General features: G+C 47.6%; 2 protein-coding genes across 2 annotated transcripts in view; both read right to left on the bottom strand.

Annotated features, from left to right (window-relative positions):
• Positions 1-11,328, bottom strand: part of CD101 (CD101 molecule) — a gene marked incomplete at its 3' end in the record, with an annotated part of 32,297 nt that extends 20,969 nt beyond the window's left edge. The window contains exons 1-3 of the mRNA XM_079760315.1: positions 10,519-11,328; positions 1,824-2,204; positions 122-535 (exon numbers count right to left, since the gene is read on the bottom strand). Of these exons, the coding sequence (XP_079616441.1) occupies positions 122-535; positions 1,824-2,204; positions 10,519-10,561 (838 nt within the window). The 5' untranslated portion in view covers positions 10,562-11,328. The remainder of the gene's footprint in view (positions 1-121; positions 536-1,823; positions 2,205-10,518) is intronic.
• Positions 11,329-16,878: 5,550 nt separating this feature from the next.
• Positions 16,879-25,164, bottom strand: part of PTGFRN (prostaglandin F2 receptor inhibitor) — a 51,290-nt gene continuing 43,004 nt past the window's right edge. Inside the window, exons 7-9 of the mRNA XM_079761904.1 lie at positions 22,279-22,386; positions 20,015-20,320; positions 16,879-18,593 (exon numbers count right to left, since the gene is read on the bottom strand). Coding sequence (XP_079618030.1) covers positions 18,427-18,593; positions 20,015-20,320; positions 22,279-22,386 — 581 coding nt within the window. The 3' untranslated portion in view covers positions 16,879-18,426. The remainder of the gene's footprint in view (positions 18,594-20,014; positions 20,321-22,278; positions 22,387-25,164) is intronic.

Below are 25,164 nucleotides of genomic sequence, written 5' to 3'. Positions count from 1 at the left end.
AAAATTTACTCAAGCTTTCAGGAAAAAATATTTTTCGATTCAACAAAAGATGAGAAGAAAACAAAAAGTTATCCCACAAATACCCACCACCAGCATATTCATTTTCTGAGAAGATAATTACCGGCTGGCTGGATTCTCAATGTTGTTGGGTCTGTCTGCTTTTTTGCAATGAAAGTCCAGGTTTCATCCGGATCCTGAATCCATTCAGTTGCCTCACAGAACAGCCGGCCTTGATCGGAGGGCTGCAGGCTCCCTATGGACAGCCTGAAGGTAGCGGCCCCCAGCTTGTCGAGCCGCACGGCACCGTGTACAAACCTTTCTGTATACGAGGGCCCAGGGAGCAACGTAAAATCTTTGGAGAGGGAAATTATCTCGGTGGCCGGACTTCCTCCAGCCTGCAGCAGGTACCAGGAGACAGACAGGTGGGTATGCTGAGCTGTGGCTGTGGCTGCCTCACAGGTAAGTTCTAACGGCTCACCTTCCTCCTTACTGAGAGTCTGGGGACTCATGGTGGCAGAGAGGGTGTCTGGAATAACTGGAAGCAAAGAAATAATGGTAATTGGCCCCATGCCAGTCAGACTAGCCTATTTAGATTAAGATGGCGCCTTGTAAAGCACATGCTTGGAGTTTCTTTTCTGGTATCCATACGTGTTCCCTGTGGCCAATGCAAATGTTGGCATCTGTGTACCTACAGTGGACGGAACTCAGCAAAGCTAATGGCTCCCCGATGCACTGATCCTGACTTGACGTGCTTAGCATAGGCTGTAACCAAGTTTGCTACTTGGACATAACGTATTTAAAGGGGAGAGCCCTGAGAGCTAGCAGACCTAGATTCTGATCCAAAATCTGTCCCTATTTGACTACATGAACCGGAGCAAGTCACTTCACTTCCTTGGGCCTTCACCTGCTCCTTTATAAAATAACATTCTGAAACAACCTGTTGTTATCTGCCATTCAGAGCCACCATGCAACCTTCACAAAAGTGCTGGTAGCCACCCAACTACCTTATCATTCTCTCCATCCTCAAAGGAAATGACAGAGCCTCAGCTTAAGTGAAGGCAACACTTAGATTTGATCAATGGCTATTTACTGAGCATCTATTTCGTGCCAGGGACTGAGATAAACATCCCCTCCTCCTGGAGCTCAGAGTGAGGTAGGGGAGAGTCACAGAAGCAGCCAGTTACCACATAAACGGGTGAGTGCTAAGAAGAGTGGTGTGAATAGAGCATTGAAGGAAGGAAAACTGGGATACTGCCTGCGACAGTCAGGGCAGGTTTCACAGCAGAGGTAATATCTAAACTGGGTCCTGAAGTATATGTAGGAGTTTGCTAGGCTAAAAAAAAAGGGTGATAAGACATTCTAGACAAAGAGACAAAATGGTAATTACAAGAACGATTACCTTCTCTCTTTAGGTAAATAGGCTAGAGAATGGTAGTTTGCAAATAAGCATTTCCGAATTAACGACTTACCACCTATGACATTAATACCAGCTCTTGTCAAGTTAATGTTCTGCCTCCAAGAGAAGATATAACCTGATGGGAGCTCTCAAAGCTTTGACTGATGCTGTGGCTACTATCAGCCTACGGGTAGCTGAGGGTAGGCCTTGGGAAGACACACACTATCTCAATCTTCAAGGCAAAGTTGACTGGAAAAATGGAGAGCTTTCATAAACATGAAATACCTATTTGTGATAAATCCCCCCAATATCCAGAGAGGTACATGGGCAATTTTGCCAAAGCAAACAGCACAATATAAAGCCATGCCACACCGCAAGGCGTTGCGATGGATTCGGGCTGGCTAGCCGAGGAGGGCACGCGGCTTACCAATTAGAGTCGTCTTCGCACTGTAACTCCCGTAGTATTTGCCATCCGTGTTCGGTGTGTGACACTCATATTCCCCAGAATCCTTCACCTGGAGCTTTGAGATGTGCAACAAGGCTGAGTTGCCCTGGAGCCTCTCCACATAGATGTCCCTGCTTTGCACCCGCCGCGCATACGCTGCGTAAGTGAAGCCGGCGTCCTTGGTGCTAACGATCTGGATTTCCAGGGCCGGGGCTGTGGGCAGGTAAACAGACCACTGGAAATGCTGCTCCGAAGGTCCCCGGTGGCCACTTACATTGCAGCCGATGCTGACAGGGTAGCCTTCAGCTCTAAACAGCGGTCCTTTCTGAACTGTTACTTCTCTCTGGCCAATGCTGAGCTTAGCTTGCAAGTGGGAGAAAGGAAGGGGAATAAAAATAGATTAGTGTCCCAGTTCCCAACGTGCCGCCTTCTGCAGCTCCCTGTATTACAATCCCCATACCTGGGATCGCAGGTTATTAGCTATAATCAACTCAAAGGTTCAACATCTTCTTTAGGCTGAGGAGCAGTGGAATGGCTTGAGGAATGAATTGTTCTTCTATAACTTTAACTTCCATTGTAATCTCTAGTCTCTTAAAATCAAGTCTAGCCCTAGCCGGTTTGGCTCAATGGATAGAGCATCGGCCTGCGAACTGAAAGGTCCCAGGTTTGATTCTGGTCAAGGGCACATGCCCGGATTGTGGGCTTGGTCCCCAGTGGGAGACTTGCAGGAGGCAGCCGATTCATGATTCTCTCTCATCATGGATGTTTCTCTCTCTCTCTCCCTCTTCCTTCCTCTCTGAAATCAATAAAAATATATTTTAAAAAGATAGCTAAATAAAAATACCTGTAACAAGACTAGAAGTTAATTAAAAACAACAACAACAACAACAAAAACAAGTCTAATCCTGGCCAGTGGGGCTCAGTTGGTTGGGTGCCATCCTGCGCTTGAAAAGGTTGCCAGTTCGATTCCCAGTCACAGGACATGCACGGGTTGTGGTCTCAGTTCCAGATAGGGAGCATGCAGGAGGCAGCCAATCTATGTTTCTCTCTCACATCAATGTTTCTCTCTCTCTCTCTCTCTTCCTTTCTCTCTAAATTGAATTAAAAAAAACACACCACAATTCTAGCTTAATTCATGTACCATGGCCCCTACCATGAAACATATCTGCTTATCTGCAGTGCACTTATTTTAAAGTAAATACGATGTATGATGATTCACCTGTACATTCTTTTTTTGGCGGGGGGGGGGGGGGCGGGAATTCAACAGGTACTTCCTAAGCCTCTAATTCCTGGGTGGCATTGCTCACAGCCATGATTGCTGGAGAGGCAGTCTCCAGCACTGCACATGGGGCCATGTTTTTTCCCTGTGGGTTGGTTGGTCATTAGCTCTTGGCCACATCTGATGCAAGATCGGCTAAAATTAGCACCTGAAGAGATAGCAGTACTTCCTTTCTATACTGTGGAGGGGGTTTTGTTTTGTAATTTTTTAAAGAGCCACTACAGCTTTATTGAAAAGCTTCATCCTGTTGACTGTCAAGTCCCACAGGATCTGGAATCAGAATTTATTCTAGTTCTTCCCTTACCCAGATTTTCATTTGGGACCACTATGGAATGTTTGGGGAAAATCTCATGTATTAGATTTAAAGGAGAAAACATTATTGAATGGTAACATTTCCTCTGATATACACAGTTTCAAAATCAAGCATTTTGCAGAAATTACAATGAGTTTACTATTATGTTGATATTAAAGGCTAGTTTGTGTTCCCGAAAAAAGAAAAAGAAAAAGAAAGAACAGATGACAGATGCCACAAGGGTGAGCTAGATCTCTCAGGAGGCCGAGGGCCAGCGGGAGGGGAGGGAGAGGTGGCGTGACCACAAGTCAGAGTGCTCATCTGAAGGAATTAGCAGAACGGAGTTCATAAGAAGATACGGGAGAAGCAGAGCATCTGCTGAATTGTGTGACCCACAGGATAAAGGAAGCTGAAGGGAAAATAGTGAGAGAAAGGAACAATGACATTACAGAGACCATGATAAGGCTGAGAATAGAAATTCTGGAATGCAAACAATTCCGCTAGGAGCAGGGCAACACACAAATGGGCAGAAGGAGTAAGTAGTCACCCGAGACAGTCAACGAACTAAAAACTGTCCGTGTATGCTCAGTGCAAAACGGAAAAACAAACATCCAACCAACCCATCGACCAGCCACACGCATTTCCAGTAGCCATTTAAAATATACTCATGTAGTCATAAATCCCAATTTCATATGTATTTTATATTATGCCTAGAAATAGAAGTTAGGGCATCTGAGAGAATTTTAAATTATTACTTAGCAAAAAAAAATAAATATTATACTACAGAGGCCATTGAAAACGTTTTCAGCAAAGCCAGCCAGTCTCAGACGTGCACCTAAGAGAAGGTGTGCACTGTGCCCCAGGCTACCGTGAGGGAGCACCCATGGCTGTATTGCTCATTAGAGCCCCAAACTAGAGGCCACCCATATGCCCACCAACGTCGAGCAGAAGAACTCAGTACATCCATAAAGTGAAATAGTTGCAATAATAAGAATAACTGTGCTTAATAAAAGATGCAAAATACTTTTGAACCTTTTTGACTACCTAGAGAATGATTCTACCCTTTTTTTTTAAAAAAAAATTTAATATATTTTATTGATTTTAGAGAGGGAGAGGGAGAGAGAGATAGAAACATCAATGAGGAGAGAGAATCATTGATTAGCTGCCTCCTGCATGCCCCCTACTGGGGATCGAGCCCACAACCCAAGCATGTGCCCTTGGCTGGAATCGAACCTGGGACCCTTCAGTCTGCAGGCTGACACTCTATCCATTGAGCCAAACCAGCTAGGGCGGTTCTACTCTTTATAAAAAAGTTTTAAAACAGGCAAAACTACACTGTGTTGTTAAGTGATGCAAGCATAATGGCTAAAAAGAATTAAAAGAAAAAAGAAAAGAAAAGCTAGGAAGTGGTTATCATGAAAGTCAGAAAAGTGATTGTGTGGGGGGAGGGTTGTGATCTGGATGGGGCACATGGCAGCATGGGTGGGTCCTTCTTGGGTCTTAGCAGTGTTCTATTTTTTTGACCTGGGTCGTGATTGCATGGTTTTTACTTTTTACTTATTTGTTCAAAGGCACATTTATGTTTTATTAACTGTTCTTTTGTGTTATATTTCACAATAAAAAAATGCTTTTTAAAAAATGTAATTTCTGAGGTACCACTAACCTGTTTATATCAGGGCATGTTTCCACAATGGTATTTTTGGTTGCTAGGCAACACTCCTTCAACATTTTCCATGACTTTTCAGAGAGATGGGTACCGCGTTTGAGGCATTTCATTGTGAAAACGAGCATTTCATTTTCTACTGCTTTATTTGCCAATTCAATAAGTATTTATTCAACCACTTCTAGTGTTTCTGATGCTTCAGGAACCCAGATACGAAGATGAGTTTGAGAGAGTCTCTGACTTCTCTATTTTATAATTTGGTCAAGTAGGGTCATAGTCCTCATAGAGAGATGCGATAAAAATGCTTTGAGGAACTTGAAGGAAGGAGAGATTATATTTTTTGAGGAGGGGAAATAGGCCAGGTTTAAGAAAAAGACAGTATCAGAAATGGGCTTTGGAGAATTAAACGATTATGACAATTTAAGTGGGAAGACAAGATCTCTGAGGTAAGGAGATTTCATGAGGAGACTGAATGAATAGGAATCAAAAGACTTGTTAAAGGAAATAGGGAGTAATCAGTTAGATTAGGGGAAGAGTTATATGAAGATTAATAGGAGAAGGTAAGAACTGGTAGGACATTTGGGTCCAGAACATGAAGGACTTGACTCTTATGATTAAATGTTTGAACTTGATTGAGTAAGCCATGCTTGATTAAGCCTGAAAGTGTTTGAAAGGTCTTAGGAAAATTAACCTGACAATTTGTATAGGATGATGGAAATTAGAAACAGACATGAGGTAATTATTATAGCCCAGGAGAGAAGTGATAAAGGCAACAGGGATGGAAAGAAAGGGACTACAATTTTGAAGCCACTGTGGTAATAAAATCCATAGTTTTTCAGTTTCTTGGATGCTTGGAGGTAGTAGGGGTGGGTGGAGGGATGGAAGGCAGGAAGAAATCAAGGATGATACCCAGGTTTGTGAGGGTGACTGGAAGAATAATGGTACTATTAACAGAAATAGGAGATCAGGGAGAGTTACTGTTGTGTGTTCAAGGAAGAAGATAATGCATTTAATTTTGGAAATACTAAATTTGAGTACCGTGGAATAAACAGGAAGGATATACAGCAAATATTTGGAAATAATATTTAAATATATGTATTTGTGCTTTAAAGTCTTCAACCCTTTGAAAAGATGTATATTCTAATCCTTTCAAGAACTCTGTCATAGTTCCTTATTTGGCAGTGTCAAAACTTGAAAGTGGTGGAGCCAAACTTGGACCTAGATTTGCAAATGCCAAACCTCTGGCTATCTCTGTGGCTTCTCATGGTTTCCTGTAAATGCTTGTTTGTAAGTGGGGAGAGTTCTGGGCTGTAGATGCAAATTAAGTCAGTTATACATGTAAGTATGGGGAAGTGTTAGGGAATATAAAGAAGAGGGCTAGAGAGAGATTACTAGAAAATCTCTCTATTTAGGGGGTTTAGATGAGGAACAATACCTACTGAAGGAAGAGTTAGGGAGTTGAGAGGGCAGCCACATAGTGGCTTGGAAACCAAAGGAGGCAAATCATTCCAATCAGCAAGGGCTGGTCAGCACTGCGAAATGCTGCTGAGAGGCTGAGGATTCTAAAGGCTTAAGGGCGAGGGTGTCAGTGGAGATCTTTGTAAAAGTGATGTCAATCGAGCAGGAGCAGCAGATTTCAAGGGTCAGAAGCCAATGCAGGAAGCGTAAACTACTTCAAGAAGTTTCACGCAGAAGCGTAGGGAGGAATAAGATGACAGCAGGCAGAAAGCAGCAGGGAGGGCCCGGATGGACACAGGTGCCATTGCCTGCGTATGGGAGAGGAGCAGTGGAGGGGAGAGATGGATGGAGCCAGAGAAAGGATGATGAATGGAGTAAGGTCCTAGTAGCAACATGAGGTCAAGAACATGATTGGGATGGTACTGCTTTCTCAGAAAAGCAAAAGCCATAAGGTAGCAGTTTCATAGGTATTTTTAAGATGGAAAGGAATGACGGACAGAATTCCATTCAAATGTCTATGCATTGGGATCATACCCTGAAACATCTTATTACGAATATAGTCTCTGTGGGATATGGCGTACATATCTCTCCTCTTCCTAAAGAATAAAATGCCTCGGAGGACTGTCCCACTGCTCTCTCTTTGAATGGACAGAGGGTTAGATGCCCTAGCACAGCAGCTCTCGTTGACTGATGGGCACACAGCGTGGCACTGATATACTGCACTGGAGTCATGCTTTTGAAACATAAAGAATTCCTTGATGGTATTGGCTTTTTTTTTTTTTTTCAAAACTATCACTGGGATTGCCAAATTTGCCACTTCAGTATTATTTGAGTGGAAGCTATTAGATTGAACCATATAAAATTACTCATATTTGACCATTTTTGATACACAAAAACTGCAACTCCAAATGATTCCACCTTACAGAAAACCTACCAGGAGAACATGGAACACAACACGCAACTCCTTTCTTTACACATAGAAAAACCTATCTGCATGGAAGCTGGGACAGCTTCCACCCATAACTTAGTGAAATTTTTTTCATGAAATAGTTTCAGTTAGACAAGCAATTTCCCCACCCCAAGACCCTCCCATATTAATGGCTTTTGTTTGGAGGCCATCTAGTTGAGGTGAGGAATGACAGATCAAATATGCAAAACTAAGGGCTAAGTCCAAGAGCTCATTTAATCATGACATTGACCTCATTTAGCACCATATTATAACAGGATTAAGCAGTCCTTATATTTACTAAAAATATAAATAAATTAGGACAAAGCATATATTTGCTAAACAGTACAATTGGTCAACTGGTCATCAATTAATTTCCTTCATCTCCCCCTCAATATATATGTATATGTGTGTGAGTGTGTGTATATGCTAATTAGACCGGACATCCTTCCGGACAACCTTTCAGATGAAGCAAGGGAAGCCCAGGTCCTGGGTGCCTGCCGGCGGCCCGAGGGAAACCCGGATCCTGGATGCCAGAGGGAAGCTGGTGCCGGTAGCCGGGGAGAGGAAGGCCTACTATTGCACAAATTTTGTGCATCAGGCCTCTAGTATATATTTTTATTGATTTCAGAGAGGAAGGGACAGGGAGAGAGAGATAGAAACATCAATGATGAGAGAGAGTCACTGATTGTCTGCCTCCTGCACACCCTATGGGGGATTGAGCCCTCAATTTGGGCATGTGCCCTTGACCGGAATCGAACCCAGACCCTTTAGTCTACAGGCTGACGCTCTATACACGGAGCCAAACTGGCTAGGACTCCCCCTCAATATTTGTGATGACTAATAGCAGGCTTCCTACACTTTTTCAAGTTACTTCCTGATTTATGTGTTCTTCACATAAAAACTGTGGTTCTATACAAAGTTAGTGCTGCGGATGACTCAGAATTTAGAAGTAAAATATATAACCCAGTAGAGGCCATTGTTGAAATGGGCTAAGGAAAAGCTTCCAGCTTCCCCTTTTGAATCCTGATTACTACTTTCTTTCCCCTCGGACCTCCCAGCCTGCTTACAAAAGAAAGTTTGCAATTGTCTGACTTGCCCAATGTAAACCCAGCTTCCTCCTAACACGCAAACCAAACACACACTCCAGATTCGCAAAGCAAGTACACCCGAGAATCCCTCTCAGACAACTGAACAGGACAAACAGGAACACACCAGCCAACAATCCCCAAAGGATCCCACCAGTCCACCTGGCCCTCAGCACCTGCCAGACCTGTCCAGTGGGCACTGGTCACCCAGCAACGGGTCCCGGGAATCTTCCTTCAGACCACCTCTCACCCCATCAAACCCCAGATCTGGTTCTTACCTCACACTAGCCAATGCCCCTTTGCGACGTGAGCCCAGTTCAACTCAAACCGATGTTTATTCAGCACCTCCTTGGCTGAGTGCTGCTCCCTTTTCGTGCTTTAGCCACAGCTCTGGTCACACTGGGTGCAATTTCTTCTAGTTCCTCTTTGGTTCCAGTCATTTAAGTCCCTTCACTATCTCAACCCAATCTCTGTAGAGCAGGAGTTCTTAACCTGGGATTACTACTTTCTTTTTAAAAAAATATATTTTATTGATATTTTACAGAGAGGAAGGGAGAGGGATAGAGGTAGAAACATTGATCAGCTGCCTCCTGCACACCTCCCACTGGGGATGTGCCTGAAACTAAGGTACATGCCCTTGACTGGAATCGAACCTAGGACCTTTCAGTCCACAGGCGGACACTCTATCCACTGAGCCAAACCGTTAGGACCCTGGGATTACTACTTTCTTTCCCCTCGGACCTTCCAGCCTGCTCACAAAAGAGGAGATTTGCAATTTTAAAGAGTCCACACACCTGGGTGGAAAAAAACACACCCTACATTTTAATTTTCATTAATATTCATGGAAATTTAGTATTTCCTTCCGTCATGAATGTAGACAACAAACCATAAATACTTTCATATCACATTACAGTTGTTGCAAAATCTTGAAATATTGTTCGTATTCATTACAACATTGAAGTTTGGTGTTAACGTCTAGATTGTTATGTAACGCATAAAGAGATGAGTAAGTGACTACATCACAATCTATTTAAAACTATTTTGGCCCCGGCTGGTGTGGCTCAGTTGTTTGGAGCAGCGTCCCATACACACACACACACACACACACACACACACACACACACACACACAGAGTGGCAGGTTCGGTTCAGTCAGGGCACATTTGGGAAGCAACCAATCAATATTTATCTTTCACATTGATGTTTCTCTCTCTTTCTCTCTCTCCCCTTTCCTCTCTCTAAAATCAATTAAAAATATTCTGATAACTGCATTTCAATATGATTGATTGATTTTCCCTAGAGCCCTTGGTATTTTATTTTATGCATTTAAGACATTATTCTGAGATGGGGTCTATCGGCTTTACCAGATGCTAAAGGAAACCACTGCACAATTAGTACCTGCTCGCTGCTCTACCTACTCTGGAACTATGTCATTCCCTTCCCAACTCACCTTCAAACTTCCCTTTTCCTCCCCTGTTATAGCACGCAGGAATGCCCCGGGCCAGCTAAGGCCCCTGCATATGCTCCTCAGCCAAGCCAAGTGACTCTCCCTGCCCCTTCGCAGTCTCTCAGGAGTCAATTCCCACTTCAGCCCAGGTAAAGTCCAGAACCTTCTTTAGCTTAGCCTAAAACTACTAAGTGCTCTCATGACCTTTCCTTCTACCCCCAAGGCACACTTATCTGGTCAAGCTCTGACATCAGGCAAACCTTACCATCACCTCCCAGTCTGGAGAGCTAAGCCTCTTACTGTCTGCAGGGATGGGCGAGCCCAAGAAGACAAGGTAAAGGCGGAGCCAGCAAAACTGGCAGATCTGGCATCGCAGACAGAAGTCACCAAGCACTGCCAGCACCAGAGAAGCCTGGCCCCGTTTTTCCTGGAGAAACCACGTTGTCCTGTTCCACCACCCAACAGCCCCTGGGACAAGAGAAACACGCAGAACGATGACACTTACTCAGAAAGAGAAAGAGAGACGCCACACGTGGGATGCGTGCCATGGGGAGCCGTGCAGAGCGCTGCTGCTGGTGGCACTGAGGTTGCTCAGATGCCGCGTGACAAACACTATGAAGGCGAAGAGGAAGCGGCGTCGCTTTCAGCCCACTGAGAGAGAGGTGGCTTGCAAAAGCCACACTCGTTGCATTATGGTTCTTTGCGAAGTGCCCCAATTTGGGTGTGAAAAAAAAAATTAGTTCAGACAACTGAACAGGACAAACAGTTATCTCCCTGGGTAAGTGTATGTTTATACAGATAAAAATAAGAAAAGACAGGCCTCATCCTGGCTAAATATGCATCAACAGGTAGCCATCAGGGAATTTAAGGAAACGGAATAAATAAAAAATCAAGCAGAAATGTCCCTTTTCTTAGCCCTGACCTCTCCTCCCATCCTGGGGGAGAAAAGGACTGAGAAATGGCAGAAGGGCCCCTGAAGAACATGGACCTGGGGAGACAAGAGGGGATGGCGAGGAGGGCAGGCTGCCTGGGTTTGCACACCGAACCGACTTCTAGTAGCTGTGTGATCTTAGAAAAGTTAATTAACCTTTTCTAACTCTCATCTATAAAATAGTATGTACCCCACAAGATTGCTGTGAGAATTGAACGGACGAATTTACTTAAGACGCTTAGAACACTATCTCGTGCTCAGTAAATGTCAGCCACCGTCCTTTGACATTCAAGTGCATCTTCTGCCCAGTGTGGGCCTGGGCACCAAGGAGGCCGGGGGGAGAGCCTCAAAGCTGGCACTGAACTCTGGCCAACTGAATCCCACTCTCGTCCCAGAAGACAACGGGTGAGCTCACGGAGGACTAGTTCCCTGGGTCAAGCCTACATTCAGATAGGCCAATAGCAAGCTGGCCTGCTTCAGGCAGACCCCTGGCTCCATCCAACCACTTTTTAGTGCTTCTATGTGCTGGGTGTTGTGGTAGGCTGTGCCCCTTACAAAGGTGTTAGCAACTCCGTCTCGGCTCTCAGGGAGCTTCCATTTCATCGGATGATCAGAATGCCACAACGGTCACGCCAGCACCCAGAGGGAATGGGGGCGGTTGGCGGGCAGGAGGGATGGACAGGATGGGTTGGGCTGGGGCAAACGAAACAGCTGGGGAGGAAGGGGGCCAGGTACCGATGGAGAGAAGCAGTTTGGCGTGAATGATGGCGCACCAGCTGTGCCCTCCTGTTGGAGTCAAGTTCGAGGCTGGTGTGAAGGGAGAAGGGTCTAGAGAGGTAGGCTGGGCAGAGCTTAGTGAGCCATGCTCACCAGGCCCAAGAGTTTGGCTTTTACTCCATAGAAAAGGGGAGCTCTTGAGAAGGTGGCGTTTTCTGTTTGTTTTGGTTTGGGGGCGGGAGGGGGGGTGTTTGTTTGTTTTTTACAGGAGCATGGTCTAGTTCAGTGGTCGGCAAACTCATTAGTCAACAGAGCCAAATATCAACAGTACAACGATTGAAATTGCTTTTGAGAGCCAAATTTTTTAAACAAACTTCTTCTAACGCCACTTCTTCAAAATAGACTCGCCCAGGCCGTGGTATTTTGTGGAAGAGCCACAGTCAAGGGGCCAAAGAGCCGCATGTGGCTCGCGAGCCACAGTTTGCCCAGCACTGGTCTAGTTAGATTTTCCTGTTAAGCTGAATTCCATGTTGTGTTTTGCTAATTTTTGTTCACAAGCCATGGCATCTGCTAGCAAGAGCTTGATGGTCTAGGACAGTGGTTGGCAAACTGCGGCTCGCGAGCCACATGCGGCTCTTTGGCCCCTTGAGTTTTTAGCAAAGGCCAGCTTAGGAGTACCCTAATTAAGTTAATAACAATGTACTTACCTATATAGGTTAAGTTTAAAAAATTTGGCTCTCAAAAGCAATTTCAATCGTTGTACTGTTGATATTTGGCTCTGTTGACTAATGAGTTTGCCGACCACGGGTCTAGGATGACCTGGGCTTGGACCCCCCTCATATCCCTCTAAGAGGGTAGCCTGGGCACGTTTTCATGGTGTCAGGGGTCCAAAAGAATGAGAGGAAATACATCGGTACTTTTTAAAGCTTCTACTTGCATCAGGACTGCTAACATCTCACAGATCAAAGCGAGTCACATGGCCACATCCAAAGGCAAGAGCTGGGTTAACAGACTCCCTCTCTTTAGTGAAGGGAACTGCAGAAGGAGCGGTAAAGAACGGGAGCCATCGATGCAGTCAAGCTGCCAAGTGCACGGAAAAGAGAATTATTTTTGAAATCAGCATTGACCACAGAGATAACCGTTGCCAATAATACAGAGTCCCCTTTATTCCCGAAATACATACAACCAAGGAAAAGCTATGCTACTTCTCATTCCTGGCGACTGCCCGCCCCCACCCCCTTTTCTGTTTCCATTTTAGTGGCTCCATTTCTGCCAGAATTTAACATTCACAGGGTGATGTCATTTCCTTTCTGGAGGGAAAAAAAAGAAGCTTTCTGTTGTCAAGAAAAAAGGAGAAAGAAAAAACAGAGCCAGAGAGAGACAGAGTTATTCTATTACCTTGGGAATCGGTGCGACGCAATTGTATCATTTGAAAGGAATGCAAAATGTAGTTCTTGCTTGAGATGAGGGTGTGTGTGTGTGGGGGGGTGGGCAGTTCTAGACAAAGCAACCCAGGAATGTATTAAAGGGGGGAAAAATCCTATTCTAGGTCCTGGAAGATTAATGAAAAGAGATGTATTTTTTTTTTTTTTTTAGATGTGATACGCTCAAATACTTATTCCACAGAATCATAGAAATTACTCCTTCTGTGCCCTCCCCTACCCTAAGAACTCAGGCCCAAGAAATAGTTAAACAGGGACCCTTGACACATAGTTTTATAGAATAACTCACATCACTATGTGACAGGTATTGCTAATCCCATTTCGCAGATGAGAAAACTGAGGCACAGAGGACTCAACTAACCTAGCCAGGATCGTATGGCTGGGAAATGGCTGCGTTCTAAGGCTGCTGCTTACTTTGATTCAGTTTTCTATTACAACTTGCAGCTTGCCATTCGTGACTTTCAGAGAAAGCAGAATGTGTGTCTGCAGGAAGCTGGTCATGATTTTGCTCCTTTCCCTACTTGAGCTTACAGTTCAGGTCAGAGTCATGGCTATATCCAGGCGTGGAACTTGCCAAAGGTATGGGCTGAGCCTCTTGTCTACATGTATGGAATACCAAGCAGTGACGCCACAGGAAGGGATCAAATGATCTCAGTCAACTCCCTCAAAGAACAGAGGGAGAAACTGAGGCCTTGAATGGGCCCAAGTCACTGCTGGGCTCTTTCCAGGGCGTTAGCTGCATTTATAAACGGCCAGCACCTTCCCCAGGCCTGGAACGGAACCAATTCCTGGGCAAGGTGAGTAACGAGGACACAGACCTCAAAACATGAGCTGGTTCCCGCCCAGAGCACACAGGAGGCCCACAGGAAAGTCCATGGGGAGGCCAGCCAAGGCTGCGGCTGCTCCAAGGCCCAGCAGGAAGTCGGGGCTCCCGCGCTCCCCGCTGTCCAGGTCCCAGAAGCCAGCAGCTGGGGGAATAGCCCTGTTTTTATATTACAGGGGCCAACACCTGGACTGGGTGGGTTCCAGACTGCGTCATGAGTCAGAAAAGCCACTCTGCTCCAGTCACGGTATGGCCACAGGACGTTGGTGTTGGCTTCCTGATCCGCAGAGAGGAACAACAACTTCTCTTTCCCGTTAGGAGACCAATAAGGTCATGAGAATCACCCAAAGACCAAAAAAACCTGGCGCCAGGTCTGGCCCTCACCTTTCCGCTCAGTGGGAATTTCAATATTGATCCTATGAAATCCATTTCGTCTTTTATCTTTATTTTTTAAAAATGTGTTTTTATAGATGTTTTTAGAGAGAGGAAGGGAGAGGGATAGAGAGATAGAAACACCAATGAGAGGAACATCATCGATTGGCTGCCTCCTGCACACGCCCGAATGGGGATAGAGTCCTCAACCTGGGCATGTGCCCTGACCAGGAACTGAACTGGCGACCTCTTGGTTCCTGGGTCGATGTTCAACCACTGAACCACACCGGCCGGCTCTTCTCTTATCTGTAGTGAAACTCTGCGATGCCGACCTAGGGGTTCAGAGCTTAGAAGGTGCTCGAGTTGCAACGGGAATTCAGCTATAATCCCTCACGCAGAAGAGATAGAAGGATAGCAGAGGCCAACATCACGTTTCTCACACGACTTCCATTTAAATTAAACTTCCTTTAATGAAATAAAAAACAAATGGTGCATTGCATAATATTTGTGGTCACAGTATAAAAACAATACAATCAGTTCATATAACATTGGAAATGGACAAAAATACACAAGATCCTTCGTTTGTCTACGTGAAATTTGGCAGCTCCCATGTGCCACACTACAAAAGAAAGTCAACTTTTTTCTCCTAGTGATTTGCACCCAATCTTTATCACTGAGAATTTGGTCAAACAGTGGAAGAGAACGTACCCAAATCCCAGTTCCCTTCTTCCTCTGTGGTTATTGGTGAAGCTAAAAAAAAAAGTTTTCTGAAAGTAGCAAGTTGTGTAGTATTGCTTATTATTTCCTGCCACAAAGGCCCAGTCTTTGGCTCATAGGTGCCCGTGGCAAAATCGTGGCTGCAGGCAGTCTGCAAAGCAAGCAAGAGCCACCAGGGAAGCAGACAAGAGTCTGGGTCGGAGGGGCCTCCCTCACCAGCATCCCGGGGAAAGCCGCGTGGATAGGAGGGGAGAAGAGACACAAATAAATACAATTTCTAAACGAAGACTGAACTCCAGTTGGTGAGTCAGAGTTCCACCGTCCCACGAAAAATCGGGAAAAGTTGTTAAAAAGTCAGAGCTTGCATTTTCTTTTCTTTTTTTCTTTAAAAAAAGTGTAAAGTGTTATGTAAACATTACAAAGTAAACAATTGAAAGTAATTTTGAGGCTCCTATCTGAACATAGCTTAGGCGCTTTCCGGGGAGACTTTCATGATTAGGGGGGGAAAAACCAAACATTTTATAAAGTTTTGCTGTTGTTGTTGCTCAGAAGTGCCACGTCGTCCGTGGGCATTGTGGCTGGGTCCTTCCCTCCGTACGCCCAGTGCTTCTGGCAGGAACCCCCGCCAGAGAGCAGGTAAGAACGTATCTCACACACGCTCCTGGCAGGTGCATGTCCCTGGGAGGAACGAGGTCCTCGCTGCAACACCCTGGGATTTTCGCCTTTGGACCCGCCCCCTGGACAGAGGGTGGGGTTGAGATCAAAGCCTTGAACTATAACAGCAGTTTGAAAGGACAAGGGGTAGTGTGAGCACACGTCACCTTTCCTACGACGAGCGTCTGGTGTGACCCTTTCACAGGTCACACACACCTGGGGCCACCTGTTCACGCCCCAGGCTAAGTACACCCTTTCCTCCTACCAAGGGCTTCCGCTTCAACAATCCTGAATCTTCTAGGGCAGTGGTCGGCAAACTCACTAGTCCACAGAGCCAAATATCAACAGGACAACGATTGAAATTTCTTTTGAGAGCCTAATTTTTTAAACTTAAACTTCTTCTAACGCCACTTCTTCAAAATAGACTCGCCCAGGCCGTGGTATTTTGTGGAAGAGCCACACTCAAGGGGCCAAAGAGCCGCATGTGGCTCGCGAGCCGCAGTTTGCCGACCACGGTTCTAGTGAGTGTGAGCTCCCAGCTCCAGGGCACTGGCTGATCCCAACGCAACACCTGTTTGTATCTCTCTTTAATCTCCGTGGTACGCTCACCCGTGACCCACCTCCTCTGAAATAGCCGTTAGGAAGCAACACGTAGAGAATACCCAACTCTTGCCCAGCCGGTGTGGCTCAGTGGTTGAGTGTCGACCTATGAACCAAGAGGTCTTGATTCAATTCCCTATCAGGTCCCACGCCCGGGTTGTGGGCTCGATCCCCAGTGGCGGGGCATGCAGGAGGCATCTGATCAATGATTCTCTCTCATCATTGATGTTTCTATCTATCCCTCTTCCTTTCTCTCCGAAATCAATAAAAATAGACTTAAAATTTTTTTAAGAAAATACCCAACTCTAGTGCTATGGAGACCTCGTCCTCTTCCTCCAGTCACTCGTGCTCCGTGGCCCGTCTTCCCCGATCCCATCTGTGCCTAGAAGTCATCTGTGCTGCCACCATCAGTGCAGGATCCCGGGCCTACCCCACGAGGGGTCCCGCAGTGGGCAAACAGGGAGTGGGAATCTGCCTCCTGGGGCTGCCTCGGTGATGCCTGCAGAAGGGGTGGTGGGCAGCAGAGGGAGGGAAGTGGAGGGAAGACTGTGAGCCGGGAGGGGTCGGGCTCGTCCGGCCCATTGTGACAAAGAGCCGTACATGAATGGCCATCGTTTCGTATTACTTTATTGCTCAGAACCAACGTGTCTTTTTTCCCCTTCGGAAGACAGAGGAGTGTCAGATCCTTCAGGGCCACGCGCAGCAGCATGGAGGAGTGCAATGCAGGGCGAGCGTCACCGCCGAGCCTCAGGGCCCCGCGGGGAGGCCTCGGAAAGGCCGGCCCTGTGCCGGGGGCCAGACCCTCCGGGGAGCGGAAGGTCTCCTTTGGTCCGTTGTCCTGTTCCTGGTACGAGCAGTCGGGCCAAAGAGACTGCTCTCAGATCTCCTTTGGAGGCTGCTCCCAGGGAAATCCATTGCTGGGTTTCCTTCTTGTTCCTAACAGGAAAGCAAGCGTCCCACAGAGGCCAGCTCTCACCAGCCCTCGAAGGGGATCTCACACAGACCTGCCAGGGCTGACAAGGCCAGAGAAAACACTCGGTTCTTCCAGGCAATGTCTGATCCCGTGAAGTCAGCCGGTCTCCAAGCAGCAAGCGTCCTTCACGCTAAGGAGACCAAGCAGCCTCGGGAGGAGGGGGGGCACCTGTGGGTCCCCCTGGACGTCCCTGGGTGTCCAAGGCCTTTGCCTCCTGCAAAGGACAGGGTTGGGGACTGGAGGTGGCTTCTTCCGCCTGACACACCCCTGACCCTCCGGCATGAGCTGCAGAAACCTAACTCTCAGGATCCGCCTTCTGCACTCCCTGGCCCGACCCCCCGCCAGTGGCCTCCGCACGATCGCAGCGTCTGTTCCTTCCCTTGTCCCCAGCCTCCTCTTCCTTGCAGACCTTCTTCCTGCCCTGGTCCGAGGTGGCTGAGTATTTTTCTTCATATTCATTCTTAAGGCTAAGGTGGCATGATAAGGTGCTTGGTGGAGAGCCAAATCCTAGATTCCAGGGCTGCCATTCTCAGCACGCTCACAGAAAGCAAAGAGCAAAGAAATGGAAAGGGGGCAGAGAGGCGAAGAACCAAAATACGCGTCTGGGCTCGATGCGAAGCTACATACCGCAAGTTCAGATTTCATATGTGGCCTAACCCCCTGAAAACAGGGGCCGGGCAGGGGAGTCAACGCCACACCTTCGCCCTCGGCACAGGTCTGTGTGGTCCCGGGGCCGGCGTGGAGGGCCACCCTCCTCCTCACACCTGCCTCCCGCCCCGAAGCCGGCTGGCTCTCACTCAGGACCAAGAGCTCCGAATGCCATCACCCCGTCCTCACCGCGACCCCTCGGGACAAAAGCTATAAACACACACAAGCCAGAGATCTATAAACCAGTAGGAGAAAAAAATTAGACAGAGGTTAACCACGAAAAAGCCGCCGTCGGGAAAAGACACGCGCGCCCGTCCTCGGAAAGTGCCGTGGGAAAGAGAAGCTGTGTGCTGGTAAACGTGTCTGCGCTCGAGCTCCACATGCAGAGGGGAGCGCGCCGAGTCCCACCTGAGATGAGCGAGGACTGGGTTTTAGTGTGACACACTTCACGTTAGAACATCACCGTCCTCTTCCTGCCCCAACCGCTCCGAGACCGTCCGTCCCGGCGTCGTTGCCCCGGCCGGGCGCCGGCCCCGCTAGTCCATCTCCATGGACATGAGCCGGCGGCGCTCGCGCCGGGTCTCCTGGACCTCCTTCTTGCAACACCAGTGGGAGCTGCAGTACCCGATGAGGCAGGACAGGAGCCCCACGACGGTGGACAGGCCGACGCCGATCAGCAGCGGGTACTTGAAGGCGTTCAGCACTGGCAGGGGCAGAGCAGAGGGAAGCCGGTCAGTGATGCCGGGGCGGTGGCCGCAGGGCCGACCACCGCCTCCTGTCCCCCCCCCAGAGCCATCAGATCCCCTTCGACCTTGACTCCAGCCCCTGGCACAGCACTGCTGACGGGAGCAGCTCAGCCCTATCTGTAAGCACATGTCTCCCCACCCGGTGCTGTGGGGGGGAAAGAAAACAGAAAAATGACTGCACTCAATGCCTTTGAATGTCAATTTGCTTTTTGGGGTTTTGGCAGGAGATGGATTTTTAAAAGTCAGTATAAGGGCACCGCACCCTCCGCAGCAGATGCCTCCTTAAAAAAACGGTACGTAAATCAATTCTAAGCGTCAAACGACTCAAGTGCACTCGGGGAGCTATTTTAAGTAACACAGTAGTAAATTATCCAGCAAAGTCAAGCATCACTCCCGCACTTGTTTGGTAAGTCTGGGCTTCCTTTTTTTTTTTTTTTTGCCACTTCAAGGAAAGAATTTCTAAGATGCAAATACGGTGCAAGTGTTAGGAATGCACACTGTTTTAGGCCCTCCCCCCCGCATCCCACGTCCCCTCCCCCGGGAAGTATCAGCACCCCTTGGCGGGATGCTCGCAATGTGGGAGGTGCCTGACATTTCGTACGGCTGCCCTTTCACAGCCGCCCGGGAAAGGTGGCTATCCCATTTTACAAGAGAGGGGATAGAGATCGGAAGGGCTACATCATCTGTGGGAGAGCTGGGGGTCCAATTCCAGTCTCCCCCGAACTGACACTAGTACCAGGGCAACACACTTGAGTCTCCGAATGCTCAGAGGCCCCTGGACTGGAACTCTCTCCAAGGGACGCTTTTCAATCAATGTTCACCCTGAAACGTTTTGCAGAGACGGCTCTCGTTAGCTAAGGAACCACTGTCTCCGACTCTGGGATGCTCGGGGAACAGGGTGGGAAGGGGGCCCTCTGCCCTCCTCGTTCGGCTGACCCTGGGGTCATTGTGGGCCAAAGAGGCCGGGAGCTCCTCCTCCCATCTTGGGGTCCCATGAAGAACCCCGCCAAGCTAGTAACACCCGGAGGAGCCTCCCTTTCCTAAGAACCAAAATCAAGGAGGGCACGAGTAGCAGGAGCCCACTCCCAGCATCTCCCCGGAGACCGGAACCGGCTCTCTCGACTCCGCTCTCTGCCGGGCACAGTGAGCTTGCATGGAATTTATAGGAAGCATCGAAAATCTTCCCAGGAAGTCTTAAAAATCATTTCTCAACGCGGCCCCCAGCATATGATACCGAAGCTGGGCAAACACCAAGGGCTGCCTGCTCTTTCTGCGGGACACCAGGCCGTGTTCTAGCACATTCCTCAAATGGGGGGAGCCCGGCTTCTGTCCGCCGCGGTCCAGCAGAGGAAAGACAGGATCTGCGCGCCACCCTTACCATCCATCTTCACAGTTATAAAGATGGGCTTGGAGAAGATTTCCGCCTCCTTCTGCCAGGAACCCGTCGGCGACTTCACCCAGGGAGCCACGGAGCAATAGTAGTTGCCGAAGTCCTGGTCCTCGGAGCCGTGCACCTGCAGCAGGAACTCCAGCACGCCCACGCGCTCCAGGCTGAGGTCGCTCTTCCAGTCCCTGCGGGCCGTGCTCACAATCCCCTTGCGGTCCAGGGAGGACAGGAGGATGGGAGCCTTGTCCAGGCCGAAGGAGTGCACCACGAACCAGGACACGTCGAAGGCCATGTCATCTATAAATCACAAGCCAAAACCCCGGGGTTAGTGCCACGGGCAGAAATAGTTTGACACGCATGTTGCCTGACGACGGGCCGGCACTGCTCTCCCTGCTCCTCGCCGAATCCTCACGCCAACCCTGTGATGGAGGTCCTGTCACTCTCCACACCCTGTGGCGGGGCCAAATCCCCATGAGGCCACACAGCCAGGAGGCAGCAGCGCAGGGAGGCCAGCCCAGGGTGCCCCGCTTGACCTTGTCGCTGCCACCACCCAGCCCAAGGAGCACAGGAGGAAGTCAGACCCCAAACTGTCTCCTACAGAGAACACGGGGTGTAGAGCCAGTATGTGGTGACATCACACGCCGTCTCCCAGAGAAAGCAGGGCCCCTTGACATTTCGGGCAGAAGCACCCATGACTGGGAGGACACGAACATTGTAAGGAACGAAAGGTCCACCTAGTGGACCATAAAGAATTTAGAGGCGTCAACAGTTTCCATGTTCCGATTCCCTGTGGATCACCTCCGCGCCCTCCCGCGCCCCGCCCCAAAGTGCTTAAACTCAGAACCAGAGAAAAAAATGTCAAGCTGAGAAAACTGAACACAGTTTAACCGTCCCAGAGAGCAACGCTGCCGAATTGTAAAGTGTGCTGCGAAATTAAGCCTCAAATACATTAATATGGGCATCAGAGAAAGAAGAGTTCGGCCCAAGTGGTAATGCTCTCACAGAATGAGAAGAGAGCGTCCACCATGAGCCCTAATGCATTGATACTGAATGTCCTCTTAAAAAGCGAGAAAGGGCCCTAGCCGACTTGACTCAGTGGATAGAGAATTAGCCTGCGGACTGAAGGGTCCCAGGTTCGATTCCGGCCAAGGGCACATGCCTGGGTTGCGGGTTCGATCCCCAGTAGGGGGCGTGCAGGAGGCAGCCAAGCAATGATTCTCTCTCATCATTGATGTTTCTCTCTCTCTCTCTCTCCTTCTTTCTTCCTCTCTGAAATCAATAAAGAAATATAATTAAAAAAAAGAAAAAGGTTGGGATCCACTGCTATCATGCAAAGCTTTTTAAAAAAAGAAGTGAGAAAGGGACACCAACTGTCACGAAGAGGGCCACAAAGAAAGGGTGTAAGACGAATGGCCACAACTCTTTGGCGTCCTGTTGGCAAAGCTAGTATTTTCTTCAAAGAAAACATTTACAACGATTTTTCTAAGGAATGAATCTACACTAGCTCCTCCTGGTCACCTGCTACCCATCTGCTCTTTTCTGCATTTCTTCCTAGCATCCATCACTATCTGATGCTACATGGTGATGTCTTTCTGCTCTGCCTCCTGAACTAGACTGCCAGTGCCTCGAGGGCAGACTTTGAATGTTTTGTTCACTCCTCTACTCCCAACATCTCGAACAGCACCTGTACACAGAAGGAGCTCGATAAATACCGGAACGAGTAAGAGAATGAAAGACCTTGCAAGGTGAGGCGCTTCACTCTGCCAGTGGGTTTCACACCAGCTTGAATCAGCCCTGTAAATGGCCCACTAAGTGCCTGAACAACCCAGACTAAATCTCTGCATGGAGCCCAGCTGGTGTGGCTCAGTGGTTGAGCATCGACCCAAGAACCAAGAGGTTGCTGGTTCGATTCCCAGTCAGGGCATATGCCCAGGTTGGGGGCTCAATTCCCTAGTAGGGGGTGTGCAGAAGGCAGCCAATCAATGATCTATGTTTCTCTACCCCTCTCCTTTCCTCTCTCTTAAAAAAAAATCAATAAAAACATATTAAAAAATACCTGCATGTGTTTCCAATTCTTCTAAGAGACAGATGCATTCATTCAACAAATATTTATTAAACACATACTGAGACCTGAGCTGAGCTGTTTGGGGATAAGCAGATGACCCAATCCATGACGTCCATGTCTGTGCTATGTAGTGGGGATGATGCAGGAGATATTTACAAAACGCCACGTGGGGAAAGGGTGGGAGAAGTACCTGGGTCCAGGGCTGCTCCTTCGACAGTGACGATACAGAACAATTTGACCAGATCTCCCCGGATGACTGAGGGCGTGTCTGAATACACGGAGGCATTAAATATGGGACCTGGAAGAAAGTGATGATCATCATTCCCTTTCACAGTGTTCAGTCCTTAAAGGGCCCAGGCCCCTTCTAAGAGATCGCAAGACAATACAACCTACAGAGATCCTCACAAAGGATTTAGGCTTTTATTTACTTACTTTGAACCAGCAAGGAAAGACTTACCTAATCTGGACCAATTTCCCTTTCTTTTCCTTCTGTGACCAGAGAAAGCCCCAAATGCCTTCTAGGTCCCCAGTCTCGGTCCTCACTCGGCCTCGTGGCCGCGGCTGTGGGAACAGCGGAGCGTTTGTGCTCCGGCTCCCCAGGCCAACGAGGACGGGAAAGGCCTTCCTTGGGAATGACTCACACAGCGGGTTTCCTGCTAATGAAACCAGCCACTCGCTGTTAATGTGGGCCATTATCCCGGGCTTGGAAATATTTTTATTACAGTCAATTTCTGTGGTGATGCTGTTTTTATAAGGGGATCTGTCTGGTTAACTTCAAGATGACAGGCTAGGCCAGTGAACACCCGGAGTCACTAGGTGTCCCCCGATTCCTCGTCTGCACAGAGTACGTGGGCCACTTGGCTTTTAAATATAAACATTGATGCAAATCATCTTGCAACTCCAGCCCCTGAAAGAAGACTGTTAGCAGCAGTATTTTTGTGAAAGGCTAAATTGCAGACCAGCTGCAAGACCACCAACAGGGTGACCGTTAACCACATTCTAGGAGGTGGAGTCATTAAAGTTGGTGTTTACCTAGAACGTGTTATAACATGGGAAGTGTTTACTTTATAATGTTAAACAGGGGGAAAGCAGGTCATAAAATTGTATATACAGTCTGATCGCAATGTCATGAAGACAACGTACCAGAGAAAATTCTAGGAAGATAAAGACTACAAATCAAGTTTATAGGTGAGTCTCTTTTCCTTCTTTCTACTTTACTGTGTTTTAAAATATTCTCTATTAAGGAGAAAACCATCATTTCCCCTAATACTAAGTCATGACTCAGTAGAGCCCATTGGGAAATGCAGTCCTCACACCAGGAGGCAAGTGGCCTGAGACCAGGGGACAGAAAGGTGGACACGAGGAAGGACGTCCTTGCTGTATGTGTCTGACAGCGTGCTGCTGGTTGTAAGAAGTGATAGCTCTTTTTTTAAAAAAAAATATTTTTATTGATTTCAGAGAGGAAGGAAGAGGGAGAGAGAGATAGAAACATCCATGATAAGAGAGAATCATGGATCGGCTGCCTCCTGCAAGTCCCCCACTGGGGATCGAGCCCACAACTCAGGCATGTGCCCTTGACCGGAATCGAACCTGGGACCTTTCAGTTCACAGGCTGCTCTATCCACTGAGCCAAACTGGCTAGGACAGAAGTGATAGCTCTTGCCTGGCCAGCAGGACTCAGTGGATGAGCATCGACCTATGAACCAGGAGGTCACGTTTCAATTCCTCGTCAGGGCACATGCCCAGGTTGTGGGCTCGATCCCCAGTGTGGGGCATGCAGGAGGCAGCCGATTAGTGATTCTCTCTCATCACTGATGTTTCTATCTCTCTCTCCCTCTCCCTTCTTCCCTGAAATCAATAAAATATATCAATAAAATCAATATATATATATATATATATATATATATATATATAAATATATATATATATATTTTTTTTAAGTGACGACTCTTCAGTATCAAGTCAATATTTGCTAAGCGCTATTCAGGGCTACAGCATTGTGGATACTGACTGCAGCTTCTCTTACACTGACAACTCCAGGGATTAAAATAAAAACCTTAGGGCAGTCTATTCATCCTGGAAGCTACAGTGATTTTTTTTTTCTTCCTGTTATGCTGAGACAGGAATTGAGAAATAAATTCAATACCCATTCCTTACCCAGTAATACAAAAGATTGTATGTCTCCCCTCGTCCTCATAACAGTTTTAAAGAAACATCAAATAAGAAATTTAAAACAAGATGGAATAAAGTTCTATAGACAGTAAAACAGACATACAAATAGAAAAAAACACAATCATCTGAATCTTAATAGACACGGGAAAGCATGTGAAAACACCCAACACCTCTTCGTGGTAAAAACACTCAACAAACTAGGAATGAAAGGAAACTTCCTCACCTCAGTTAAGGGCATCTATGAAAAACCCTCAGTTCCCATGACACTTAACGGTGAAAGCCTGAACTTTCCCGCCCGCTGAGACCAGGAACAGAATGTCCATTAGAGCCCTAGCTGGTTTGGCTCAGTGGATAGAGCGTTGACCTGCGGACCGAAGGGTCCCAGGTTCGATTCCAGCCAAGGGCACATGTCCGGGTTGTGGGCTCGATCCCCAGTAGGGGGTGTGCAGGAGGCCAATCAATGTTTCTCTGTCATCATTGATGTTTCTATCTCTCTCTCCCTCTCCCTTCCTTTCTGAAATCAATGAAGAAATACATTTAAAAAAAAAAGAATGTCCATTAGAGCCACCACTATTCAACTCCGTATTAGAGGTTCTAGCCAGGGCAATCAGGCAAGAAAAAGAAACACAAGGTATTCAGTTTGGAAAGGAGGAAGTAAAACTGTCTTTATTCGCAGACAGCATGATGTCCTATTTTTAAAATCCCAAGGAATCAACCAAAGAACTAGAACTCATAAACAACAAACAAGTATCCAGGCCAAACCATGCAGAGCACGGAGGCCGAGAACCCTGCCCCAGAGCGGTGGCTCTGGAACCCTGGCTTGCACCACAATCACCAGGAGGGCGGGAAAGCTCGGGCTGTGTGTGCCCGCCTCGGGGAGTATGGTTCAGTAGGTCCGGTGGGC

This window comes from Cnephaeus nilssonii (genome assembly GCF_951640355.1).
Source record: "Cnephaeus nilssonii genome assembly, chromosome: 21".
NCBI classification, from domain to species: Eukaryota; Metazoa; Chordata; class Mammalia; order Chiroptera; family Vespertilionidae; genus Cnephaeus; species Cnephaeus nilssonii.
This window is presented reverse-complemented; position numbering and strand designations above follow the sequence as displayed.